We start from the raw sequence: 12,853 nt of genomic DNA, 5'->3' as shown, positions 1-12,853 counted from the left end.
TGGGGTCTCAATGATCATGAGAACAGTGAGGAATCAGCCCAGAACTACACGGGAGGATCTTAGATCCTACACGGGAAGGCAGCTGGGACCATAGTCACCAAGAAAACAATTTGTAACATTACGCCCTGAAGGACTGAAATCATGCAGCGCCCGCAAGGTCCCCCAGCTCAAGAAAACACATGTACAGGCCCGTCTGAAATTGGCCAATGATTCAGAGCAGAACTGGGTGAAAGTGTTGTGGTCAGATGAGACATAATAAATTATGCTATGAGATTAATACTTTAAATACATTTTTGGATATACAAATAAGAAATGTTGGGGGGGGGGGGGCGTAATGCAACACCATTGCTTGGAGAATGTGCTGATCTTTGTTTGGAATTATTTTCGTTGGTGAAATAGAACAAAACAGTAAATATTGTGTCTAAAATGTAAGTAACGCAATAACTACTTGACTACTTATTCATTAAACTAAATTCAATGTGACATTTGCAATCGTGAAATATTCAGCAAAATAGCCCCCTTGTCATGGTGTCACTTAACTACATAATTTTATGAATAAACTAAGCATTTTGAATTTATACCACTGTGTGTTTCTTCTGAGTTTCTTTGTTTGTTGTTGCTCATTTGTGTAGACGTCTCTCACAAAGAGACAGACAGCACGAGTCTCAACAGTGCGACCTTGATAACAGAAATGGACTATATCCAATATCAATCGCTGTTTATGCTTAATGTAATAAAATCAGAAGAATCATTCTCGCGTTTCGATGCGTCGCTGGTTATTTTTGTGACACTTACATTTTAATCAGGCTATTTGTCTGGTTGGGCAAGTAAAAAAAAAAAAAAAAAAAAAAACCATTTAAAACTATCTCAAAGGCTGGTCAGCTAGCAGTAGCTCGACCTATATTTTATTATTGAGAACATTATATAAAAAAAGAAGGTATTCTCTCTGATGACGCAGTAAATACACAAGGAGGAAGAAAAAAAATCTTTGGTCTGTCCAAAGATTGTAAAACAGTCACTGGGTCCGTCAGATTAAAATATATTTTATCGGTAATGGGACCAAAAATATTTAAGATAAATATTCAATTTACCCATTGAATCTGAATTTAAGACATTAAGACTTTTTAAGGACACCCTGCTTCATATACTTAACTCAAAACTTAGTTGAAGCACTTTAGCCTCATTACCATTATGGCAGTGTTCATCCTGACAAAATATGGCACTCCGATATTGTAAATGGGATTCAGGTTTGGGTTCTTGCAATATTTGACAATTCAAGTAAATGGCAAATACGAAGGAGGTAAAAGGTTGCCCTGTAAATACCCTGGTGGTGACTATTCCAAAGCAGTTTATGGGACATTATTTACATTTACATTTATTTACATTACATTATGTTCATTTTGGTCAAGATTAGGACCATTAATAATGTTTTTAAAACAGTTAAAAGTTAGAATGTTTTTAATGCAAGTTGCAACCAGTTTTTACCAGCACAATTAGGATGGTGGGATGTATTGATGCAAGTTTAGCTGTGAGGACAGTCTGACAGCTCACCACACATGAAAGAAAAAAAAAATTCACACAAACCCACTCAAATAGTTAAAGGCCTGAGTGATGATAAAGAATGAGAGGTCTAATGACTGACACACAGTTTATCACTAGTGCATGCCTCTCTAACTACTAAATATAAAATCATACTCCAGTAGTATGTAGAGTTTAATGGCATGTATATTTCTTTTTGTCTTGTTCTACTAAAGATTTAGACAAAGCATGAATGCACTATACTTTGTGACAGTCTCTGTGATGCTGTTGAGTAGGTGGGCTAAATGTCAAACCTGAAGCATTTGAACTTCAGACTGTGATGTGAGGAAATGATAGGTAACCTCTTTAGACACCGGCCTCAAAGCGCAAAGCAGCAAATGAAGACATACTATAGCTAAATTAAATCTTAAAATGTCAATGTTTTACTGCAAATACTATGTGGCTGATAAAGGTCTAATAGCATAGCAGATCTAAGAATATACTGTTTATACAACTTACAATAGCAGAATAAACACTAGAGCTGTTCGTAACAGACAGGACCGCAGTATAAGAGTAAGTGCATTGAAATTATACATTCTCAAAGCTATTTGCCAAGAGACACCTAACCTACAAATATGGGCATGTGCACTATCTATTCTGCCATGTGCCTTATGCCACTTTATTTATCTTTTTTTTATTTTTCTACAATGTCCTCAGACTGATAAGCTCCTCTTGCACTATATATATATATATATATATATATATATATATACACACTATACATATACACGTATATCTGCACAGTTTTGTTTTATTTAACTGGTTTGCACTATCTATTCTGCCATGTGCCTTATGCCACTTTATCTATCTTTCTTTATTTTTCTACAATGTCCTCATTTGTATATCTGTATAGTTGTATGTACATATGTTTAAACTGTATTATCTGTATTTGAACGTCTACTGTCAGTGTTTTAAATGTTAACTGTGTGCACTAAGGGTCTGAGAGTAACGCAATTTCAATTCTCTGTATGTGCCGTACATGTGGAAGAATTGACAATAAAGCAGACTTGACGTGTCATGTTGCAGACGCGACCTACAGAGTTTTATTCTGCTCCTTCGCTCCTTTTCAAAATTTACAACATAATTTCTAAATGTAGTGGATTTCTAGCATCATTTACAAGACACCAAACAGGAGAACTCTGCATTTGTTATTTACAACCAAACTAAACATGCAAGAAAAAGTTTATGCAAAATAAGTTTGTTATAATTTCCCCCAACGGCAGCAAACAGAAGACAAAGCCCACATGCAAATGCAAAATGCTACCCACGGCCCGGGCCGCCAGGTCTATCTGACTGTGGCAGGCCCTCCTATGGGGGGGTGGGATATCACAGCAGTGCAGATCCTTCTCTCCACCCTCCTGACTCCACAGGGAGGCATCAAACCTAATCAAAAGCTTCTCAGTGCTCTCACGCCCACGGTCATTCCGCACAGATAGAAACCTAGAGACAGATCGTGCATGTGCTGTATGTGAAATCCTCATGTCCATATGAACCAGGCCATTGTGCTCATTAAAATGCATGTGTATATGTTGTTCCGAGGCACATTGAAAACCTTTGCCTCAAGTAATTGGTTTTTGTTTGTGCATTAATTTTTTTAAACCTTAAGGGAAAATTTTAAACTACACTACAAATGGATTTGCGGTGTTAGTTCATAAACAAGGACATTAAAATATGCTTTTCTATTTTAAGCTCTGTATTTTGCCACAGACCAAATTCCAGCTTCATTGTAAAGGTATTTTGCAGCAATGACAGATTGTTTACTTCAAAGGAAATAAGAAAAAAATTGCAACAAACACCAGAAAAACTATATCCAAAATCTGTGCGATAAGACGATTATTTTCATGTTAAGACACTTATTAAAATTCAATTTTTATAAAATAAAACAAATAATTTTACATTACATTTACAAAAAACAAAAAAATATACAATGCTATATATATATATATATATATATATGAAAATATATGAAATACTAAATTATCAACTTTTTTTAAAGATTAACTTATGTTTGCATAATTCAAATGTATAAATAGGCTAAATGAAGCATGCACAGTTAAAAATCCAATTTCAATTTCCAAAAAAAAAAAAAAAAAAATACTAATACCGGCTAATAGTTGATATGCTACTGATATTCTGCGTTTCCCTAAACAGAGGGCATAATGTACATCTAAAATCTCTTACATTGTGAATTCTGAAGAGGCAGAGGGCCACAACGTGGGCACACCATTTGGCTCCTGCTCCACAGGTGCAGCTGCAGGAAGTGATGCGGCAGCGGTCAAACATTACAGCCACATTGTAGGCTCCTTTTGATTGGCCAGCCTGGGGTGACACTACTGTGGCACTGAGGTGGAAACCTGTTTGAGAAAGCCAAACCCTGTCAGTCTGTGGTAACACATTTCGACTCAAAACTAGTTTCGACTCACATTCTCCGTTCACTCTGGATAAAAATGTTTGTGGAATACAGCTGTGAAAACTTTGCCTTTGTTGTTGGACTAATTATTCTGAAAACATGCAATTTCTACATTTTTTTGCATGCTAAATAAAACAAACAAAAATAAGGACCCACATAATTATATTTGCACCAAATGCAATGAGGTTTTGGGAAACGTTAATGTTTAAAAGTTTGAGGGAGTTTGCTGACTGTAAGGCTGAATGATATAACAGCAATTGCACTGTACACAGACCATACAGGAAATGAAAAGACATCTGAGATGGAGAGAGAGAGAAAGAAAGAGTCCAAATGTGTGTGGAGAGTTGAATGTAGGGAGTTGGCCAAAAGCTTTTAACACTGGACAGCGGCCAGCGCTCCTCTGGCCAGTAAGAGCAGAGGTGGGGGCGGTGGGTAGTTTCAGCTTATAGCTCCTGTTCCAAATTCAACGGGCCTCCTCAAGCCAATTCTACTACACCGCCTCTTTTTTTCTTTCAGTCTACCTGTTAGTGCCAAAAGCACCCTTCTATTCCTTTATTCCTGACCCATATTCTCCTGTCAGCTGTCCCAGCTTAAACAAAAGGCCCAAAGAATTTAATAATCAATCTTGAATTTTAAAAAAAAGAAGAAACCTTTGTATAAAACAGTGCCTTTCTTTAATTTAGCGAATCACTGCCTGGGCCAATAAGCACATCATGACTGCAAATGTCACTGGGTTGTCACCAGTTGCACATCATGAAAGAATATAATACTGGGTTGCATTTACAGTGAAGTATAATACATCACTGAAATCTCTCATTAAACTGATCATTTACCTTGCACGCACCACAAACAGCTAAGTGACTGAATGGGTCTACTTGACTCATATCCCAGCAGGCAATGCAGTAATTCTGTTGAACAGACTAATAAGTCTGTAGCAGCAACCAGGGAGTTTGAGCAGGTTGTGTAAAGGCTGATCCTTGGAGATTTAGCATTGTATTTTCACTATGAGGTTAAACAAAGTGCAAAGGGAAGAGTTTTGGAAGCACTTCCCTTTTAGGTGCAGCTGTTCTGTGTCAGACCGTTCTGGCTCCACTCTGGTGGAGTGAGTTAGAACGTTTGATTTGGCCTTGACGGGCAGTTGGGTGGTCAGTGTGGAGAGTGGTCACTGATTGGCCAGGGCAGTTAGAGGAGGCAAAGGAGGCTTATTCTGAATGTTATGATCTGCATTCAATAAAACTATTTTAAGATTCATATCGAAAGTGTTTAATACAGCAAATCAACTTTCAGAAGCTTTTGCTCAAATACACGGCAACTATGGGATGTCTTTGATTTCTCACCTATCTGCAGAGGGTCTTTCACAGCCCTCACTCTATAGAGCTGCTCGCCACGCTGGAATTCATCAGGGCTGCCGTTGGCCAAACAGGAGTATAATCTGCAAGGACAGAGAGAAGATAGATATTAAAGCATTCAATAGGTCAACCTGGGAATACTGATAACTCGCTGGTTAATCAGATTAATCGTAAAAGGTAATCACTTTTAAAAGCAAGGCTGATAATACAGTGGTGTAAAAGTGTTGGCCCCCTTCCTGGTTTTTTATTTTTTTGCATGTTTGTCACACTTTAATGTTTCAGATCATCAAACTAATTTAAATATTAATCAAAGATAACAAGTAAACAACATGCAGCTTTTAAATGAAGTTTTTTATGAAGGGAAAACAAAATCCAAACCCACATGGCCCTGTGTGAAAGTGCTTGCCCCCTAAACCTAATAACTGGTTGGGCCACCCTTAGTAGCAACAACTGCAATCAAGCGTTTGCGATAACTTGCAATGAGTCGGTTACAGCGCTGTGGAGGAATTTTGGCTCACTCATCTTGGCAGAATTGTTGTAATTCAGCCACATTGGAGGGTTTTTGAGCATGAACCGTCTTTTTAAGTTCATGCCACAGCATCTCAATAGGATTCAGGTCAGGACTTTGACTAGGCCACTCCAAAGTCTTCATTTTGTTTTTCTTCAGCCATTCAGAGGTGGATTTGCTGGTGTGTTTTGGATCATTGTCCTTTAGATGTTGTTTTGGGGTCTTTTGTGACCTCTTGGATAAGTCTTTGTTGCGCTCTTGGGGTAATTTTGGTGGGACGGCCACTCCTGGGAAGGTTCACCACTGTTCCATGTTTTCGCCAATGCTTGATTGCAGTTGTTGCTACTAAGGGTGGCCCAACCAGTTATTAGGTTTAGGGGGCAAACACTTTTTCACACAGGGCCATGTGGGTTTGGATTTTGTTTTCCCTTCATAAAAAAAAACCCTTCATTTAAAAACTGCATGTTGTGTTTACTTGTGTTATCTTTGATTAATATTTAAATTTGTTTGATGATCTGAAACATTAAAGTGTGACAAACATGCAAAAAAATAAAAAAAATCAGGAAGGGGGCCAACACTTTTTCACACCACTGTATATTAGCTATTACAAGACTTTCACCTGATGTCCTCCTCGTTCTCTGGGAAGCTCCAGTAGGCAATCCGCAATTGCAGCTGCTCAGGAACGGGAGGATAGACTTTTTCCACAACCTCAAATGGAATATGGAACGCCACCTGTTTTGCCGACATCTCCACCAGAGGGATAACTTGTCCATCTAAGAAAAGAAGTGATATGAGTTACTGTTTTCGTTGCAGGTAAACTACATGCTCAAAGACTGAATCTAATGGCGTCAATGGATATTCAGCAGCAATCTGAGAAAAACATTTCGTGCAAAAGTTGTGTGATAAATCATTTAATTTGAATGAATGGCTATTAAAGTGTCTTCAGAATGACACTGACAGCCAAGCAGTATGTGTGACATTTATTTTTAAAGAGAGGTGTTATAATCTCTTTTCGATTGCACTGCAAAGAAAACAGGCCAACCAATAAGTTTTGGTGATTTTTCAAAGTTGTAAATAAAACAAATATTATTGGAGGACATTTTACAAGAAAATACTTTTTCAGTCTCTCTTCTTTAAAATTTAAAGTTTAATTAAATGTGTTACTTGCCATTATTTGTGAAATTTACTAGCAGTTTCTGACTGAAATTTGTTTCAATGAAAATCCTACACCAATTTTTATGACTTGGTGGCGCTTGAAAACTATTTTGCCAAGCGACAGGAAATAGCAGACGATGAATCCAGAACCAGGCCGAATCAACCAAATTTTCATGCTGGTGTGATCAGGCCTTGATCAGTAGGGTGATAAAATCACTACTTTCCGGTCACAGCCACTCTACATTAAAAAAAATCAAAAATACTTGGCATTACAGGCAAATAGCTGAACAATAGTCACATAGATAGCTGTAGTTCAAACAACTCATTTTGAAACGGAGGGAACAAAACTGAGAAATGAGGCAACCTATTTTGTTGTAAACCAGACAGTTCATATATACTCAAGGCTAAACGGAGAGAAAACAGGACAGCTGCCAACAGAGACTAAATGCTGTCCACTGAGAGGGATGGGGGGTAGGGTTCAAGTATCCTGCAGGGTCCTGGATTCAAGTCACCAATTTCCTCCAGACAATGATAAGAGTGGCCAGGCTGTAGGAATGAAAACCACTCAAGACTAAAAGACACTCCTTCAAGGGCAACTGAATATTTGTGCCTACAGCCAGAAGTGAACAGGCACAGGTTTCAATGGCAGTGCATATAATGAAACTTTATTTTCTACATTGAGCCGCAGGACTGTAGTGACATACTTATCTCATTAGATATTAGTAAGATCCATCTGAAATGAACACCAACATCAGGAGGTCATTATCATAACAGAGCTTTAGGCAACGGGACTGTAATCCACTGCACTCGGTCACACATTACATTCTGAATCTCACATTACATTCAGGCAGACTGTGCATTGATACACTGTCACTATAACACTATGGAGATCTCACGTGAAGCCATGCTACATTTTTCAACATTATATTATGACCACAATGCATGTCATGCTTACTACCAACTTTAGACTTGACGAAGCAAGTATTATAGCACAGTCTTAAGTGTTTTTATAAAAGGGTTGCTAGTACTATATAATAAACTTAAGGAAACACACTTGAAGGTCACAAAATAACTTGCAAATTCCAAGTGCATTTTGTTTTTACTTTTGTAAAGACAATTTTTAATAATTACATTAATTCAAATACACTGACTCATTCAAGTACAAAATAAGTGACTGTCTTTACGGGCTTGTCCCAATATCATCATCTGTGGTCTTGGCCACTTAAGAGCACGTGCACAGGACAGGAAGTGCATGCTCAAGACTGTCCTAGGTCTGACACATGCCAAAACTCAGTGTCTTAAACACACACTAAATCCACTCTCTAGAACCATTCATTCAACAGACTCGTTCAAACACTCAGATTCATTAAGGAATTAAACAACTGATTGTAAGCAAGTCACCAAATCTTTCTATCTACTAGTTTCTTCAAAAACACTGATTAATTCAGGAATGAAAAATCAGTTCGTTGATTGACGATCCTCAACGTTTTTTTTCTGTACTGACATTTGGAACTGCACTGACTTTTCTCATTTGCAAAACCAAAGCAAGAACTTCCAATATCGTGCAAGCAACTCAATAGAAACTATTGAACCACTAAACAAAAGCTCCTAAATTTTAAGATTCTTTTAAAACACACCATATATATTTATCTCAGTCCTTTTGAAGTAAAATCAGCAGAGCTGTCCTGTCCGTCCATTTACACAAAGTGTGACCATTCTACTAAAAATAAAGTCGTAAAAGTCGTGACGTATTGTCAAGTATGGTGACCCATACTCGAAATTGGTGCTCTGCGTTTAACCCATCCAAGTGCACACACACAGCAGTGAGTAGTGAACAAATGCGCACACACACACACACACACACACACACCGTGAACACACACCCGGAGCAGTGGGCAGCCATGCTGCGGCGCCCGGGGAGCAATTGGGGGTTCGGTGCCTTGCTCAAGGGCACCTCAGTCGTGGTATTCGTGGTATAAAATGAGTCAAGTTGTGCATTGTTTTATCTAAGGTTAAATCAGACAACCTTAACCATAAAGTGCAAATGTCAAGTACTGTCAATAAGAATTAACAAGTTTATTAACAATTTAACAAAAAAGTATGCCAACATGCAACTTAATATTTTACCATTACTGTTATCAATCTACCTACAACCTGGTATATCAAGCAAAGCATTAAAATAAGTGTCATGATCAAATAGTAGACGCAAACCACACCATTATCAGACACCCACATAATCTAAAACCAACCGCCAAAAGATGAGACGCTAGACAACTTTGGAGATGAATTACCCAGACCACAAGCAGATGCAAGAGTACGTTATAGACAGACAGTGGGAGTCAGAGACAAGGACTTCACAGGGTACAGGTGACTCATTAAAGGTGCTGCAGCAACAAACAGCTGCTCAGCAACAATACGTGTATAAGTGTGAGTGAGATCCCAATGAATCAGGTGGCACACTCATAGCTAGTTCTGGCTGACTAAACCATGGTGACCAACAGAAGAGGAGTTAACACAGGCTGCGAGACAGCTTTGTCTTTTGTGAGGCCGTGAATAGGTGAGACGGTCTCTCACGAGTGGTCTGCCGTCCCACTGCTCCAAACTCTACCGCCCGCTGCCCAACAACCAAAGAACAAAGACACCCAGCTCACAGTGCTATATAAACAGCCACGTCTGAGCGATCGTTTTCCGTCAGTTCCAGCGCCAAGAAAACGGGCACGTGAAATACCCCTTACTTTTAGAACGGATCCGGACAAAAACCAGGGGGATTTGGAGTCTCAAACCGGGCTGTGCAAAATCAAGTGCATTATGCAGATCGATCAAATGGGGCTTTTTTTGTTTAACCACAATCCTCTGCTCTGAATCAGTGACCTGCACAAGACAAAGCTCTTTTTACAGCCCTCTGCTGCTTAACTCCACCCAACCCCCCACAACACTCACTTGCTCTCAATCTAAACACCACACAAGGCTCCCTTTCCAAACTCCCTTAACTCATCCAACAAATGCTACACTCAGATCTCTGTCTGTCTGAAAACTCTCTCTACACATGCACAGCACGGGGCTTTTGGTGGGCCGGAGTTTTAGCAGATTGAAGGATTTGCATTAATACGGAGTGACTGACCAAAGCTGTTCCAAACATCATTTTAACACATCACAGTTGAGCTGCCATATCAAAGTTCTAGACTTACAGCTTAGAGAGGAATACAATTACTGCAAAAGAATACATTCATAGAGAGAAACATAAGCTAAACCAAAAAAAAATGAACTAAAAAAAGTTATTTTGAACAACGTTGAGGTTAAAGCAACACTGGATCCCATTGACTTTCATGGTTCGGAGAAAAAAAAATTAAAATATCTTCTTTTGTGTTTCACAGAAGGAAATAAATCATATGTTTGGAACAATATGAGGGGTAAATGACTGAATTTTCATTTTCAGATTAACTGTCCTTGTATCTTTACTTTTGCCCTCCTACGACATTTTACTCACCTGTGACGTTCAAGTCAAAATTGATTCACAATGAAAATTTATTTTATGAAAGAAAATGTTAATAAATACAGATGCAATAACATTCTAGTAATGAATACCTCAAGGACTTAAGCAAAATGGGTCTCCTTTCCTGGTCAATTTTAATCACTTTTGGTATTTACTGATATCTCAGATACTTTTAAAGCAACTTTTATATTATTCTGCTATTAGTTGATGGATGATGTGCATTTTAAATAAACCCCTTTACCTTAATTCATATTTCACAAATAAATCACCATTATGTCTGTAACAGTCAATATGGCCTCCCTTTGCAAAACCATTGCAACAAATCCATTCATTGACAGATGCAAACCAATTTGCTGTTGTACCACAGGTTATGAAGGTGATGTAGTGGTTTTAGTTGCCATTACATCCAAGAGGCATTTTATACCATTGAATTTTTTCATAGTGAATAGTACAAATATATATATTTTAATGAAGTTGCACATAAATTATATATTATAATAATGAAATATATTACTTGTGTCTCCATTAATGCAACTTGTACCAAAACAAGTAAACCTATACCTCCTAACTAATTTGTCCACACAGGCCCATGTATTTGGTAGTTTTAAACATACAGGTCACATGACATTGTTGCCCGTAAGTTAATAATACAACCTGAGGTCAAAGGTGCAGCCATGCCAAGGCACGGTGTGCTCACATTATAATGACAGCACATAAACCACTTCACAGCACATTAAGACAATCTTCCATTACCTTTAATCTTCACAGTGGGTGAATTTGGGCCAGCAGACTGTTTCCTCCATCCTCTCCAGTTCTGGCAGAGACTTTCCGCCTCAGAAATGAACGAGCACAGGGAGTCCTCCTCAAAACGGTCCGAATCTTCAAAGGAGAACCTCTCTCCATCTTCCCACTCAGCGAACATCAGTTCCATCACATCCGCTGTGTGGAGACCTGAAAGCTTCAACTGAAGGTGCCTCTGCGCTTCTGTTGTTTTGAGAGAGTGACACTCGCTCAGGGGGAGGGGAAACTCACACTCAACCCAAACACTGTGTGAGGGGCCCTGCAAAGTCCCTCAAGAAAGCCTGTGTTTCTTGAAAATATGTATTTAAGGTGTCAAATGGAGGATTTGCACATGACTGCGGTGCAGTTAAGTGAAGTTAATCCATGCTTTTAGACCCCAACTGCTGGAGACACTCAGGGGTCTAGCTCTTGAGAAAAGTGACAACCCATAGCTAAAATTTCATAAACTTATACCCTTCTCAATTTTTTAAACCTAAATAAGTGTTATCTTACATTGTCAAGTGTGGACTTACAAGACAAAAACACTCCAGACATTATCATCAGACATTTGTTGAGGTTTAAATCTCATTAAATACGATTTTGAAATCAATGAGCCCCTCTCCAGTGGTCTGACTGCCCTTAAGTTTTCAAACTACATAGCAAGTGGTGTTAATTGACAGCAACTGTAGTGACTCACTTAACCGTTGTCAGAAAAGTTCAGGGCGTTTTAGCATGCATGAGTTCTTTTCACTCAAATTTTCATTGAAACCCCTTCTCCTCTGTTTGTCCTGTCAGCTGAGCCTCGAGTCCCACAGCTGCTCAACGGCTAACAAAACAAGAGCGCTGAAGAAAGACCACGTCCCCAAGTACACCTAATGACCCTCCGCGGTGTTATTTCTATTAAACAAGGCCATATCACAATAGTAAACCTGTGTTAACCCAAAATAATCCCGGTACGGTTGTTTTTATTTCGACCGAGGTAACGTTAGCTCTGCTAACTCCGATAGGCTAGTCGGTTAGCCTGCTAGCTTTCCGGCTAGCCCGAAATCGCAAACACTTCAAAAACTGACCAAATAAGCGCTGACACGAGCTGTGCTTATGTGCTTACAAATAAGCAGACCGAATAACGCCGTTTTGATGTTTTGGCACAAAAGCCTTGGTCCTTAATCCGAGTCTTGTTGATCCACTGGACAAACGACTCGCCAGTGCTTATCTCAGCATTGTGCCTCTATGTGGGTTTACAGGAAAATCAGACGACTAAAATGCAGATTTGACCCCTCGACCAGGACAAACGTCCATCCGTGGAAAACATAATAAATTGTTTTTATGCCACCTCTAGCTGCCTCATAATATGTCTTCTCCTTTGTGTGTGAAAGCTTGTCATCCGCTTGTCTTCATGTGCCACCGGCCGGTTCTTTTCTAGTCCTTCGTTTCTAAGCAGCCAGCGCTCTCTGGATCCAAAATGTCTTTTAAGCCGAGAATTTGGAGTCAAGATCCCCCTGTTCTCTCTGTCCTGTCCTGTCCCTCTCCTCTCCTCTCCTCTCCTCTGCTCGGGAAGATGAAGATGGCTCTCCAGCATC

At 39.0% G+C, this 12,853-nt stretch overlaps 1 protein-coding gene across 2 annotated transcripts in view; it reads right to left on the bottom strand.

Annotated features, from left to right (window-relative positions):
- The window catches only part of LOC306882535 (zinc finger SWIM domain-containing protein 8-like), a 33,162-nt gene extending 20,309 nt beyond the window's left edge, over positions 1-12,853 (bottom strand). Inside the window, exons 1-4 of one of the 2 annotated variants that reach the window (XR_013785262.1) lie at positions 11,247-12,839; positions 6,465-6,618; positions 5,326-5,420; positions 3,760-3,932 (exon numbers count right to left, since the gene is read on the bottom strand). Coding sequence is in view for 1 of the 2 variants with exons in the window: in XM_079437234.1 (XP_079293360.1) it covers positions 3,760-3,932; positions 5,326-5,420; positions 6,465-6,618; positions 11,247-11,424 (600 nt within the window). In the remaining variant the exon portion in view is untranslated. Of the gene's footprint in view, positions 1-3,759; positions 3,933-5,325; positions 5,421-6,464; positions 6,619-11,246 lie in introns of both variants that reach the window. The other variant, XM_079437234.1, reaches the window with a different exon arrangement.

This window comes from Barbus barbus (genome assembly GCF_936440315.1).
Source record: "Barbus barbus genome assembly, chromosome: 16".
NCBI classification, from domain to species: Eukaryota; Metazoa; Chordata; class Actinopteri; order Cypriniformes; family Cyprinidae; genus Barbus; species Barbus barbus.
This window is presented reverse-complemented; position numbering and strand designations above follow the sequence as displayed.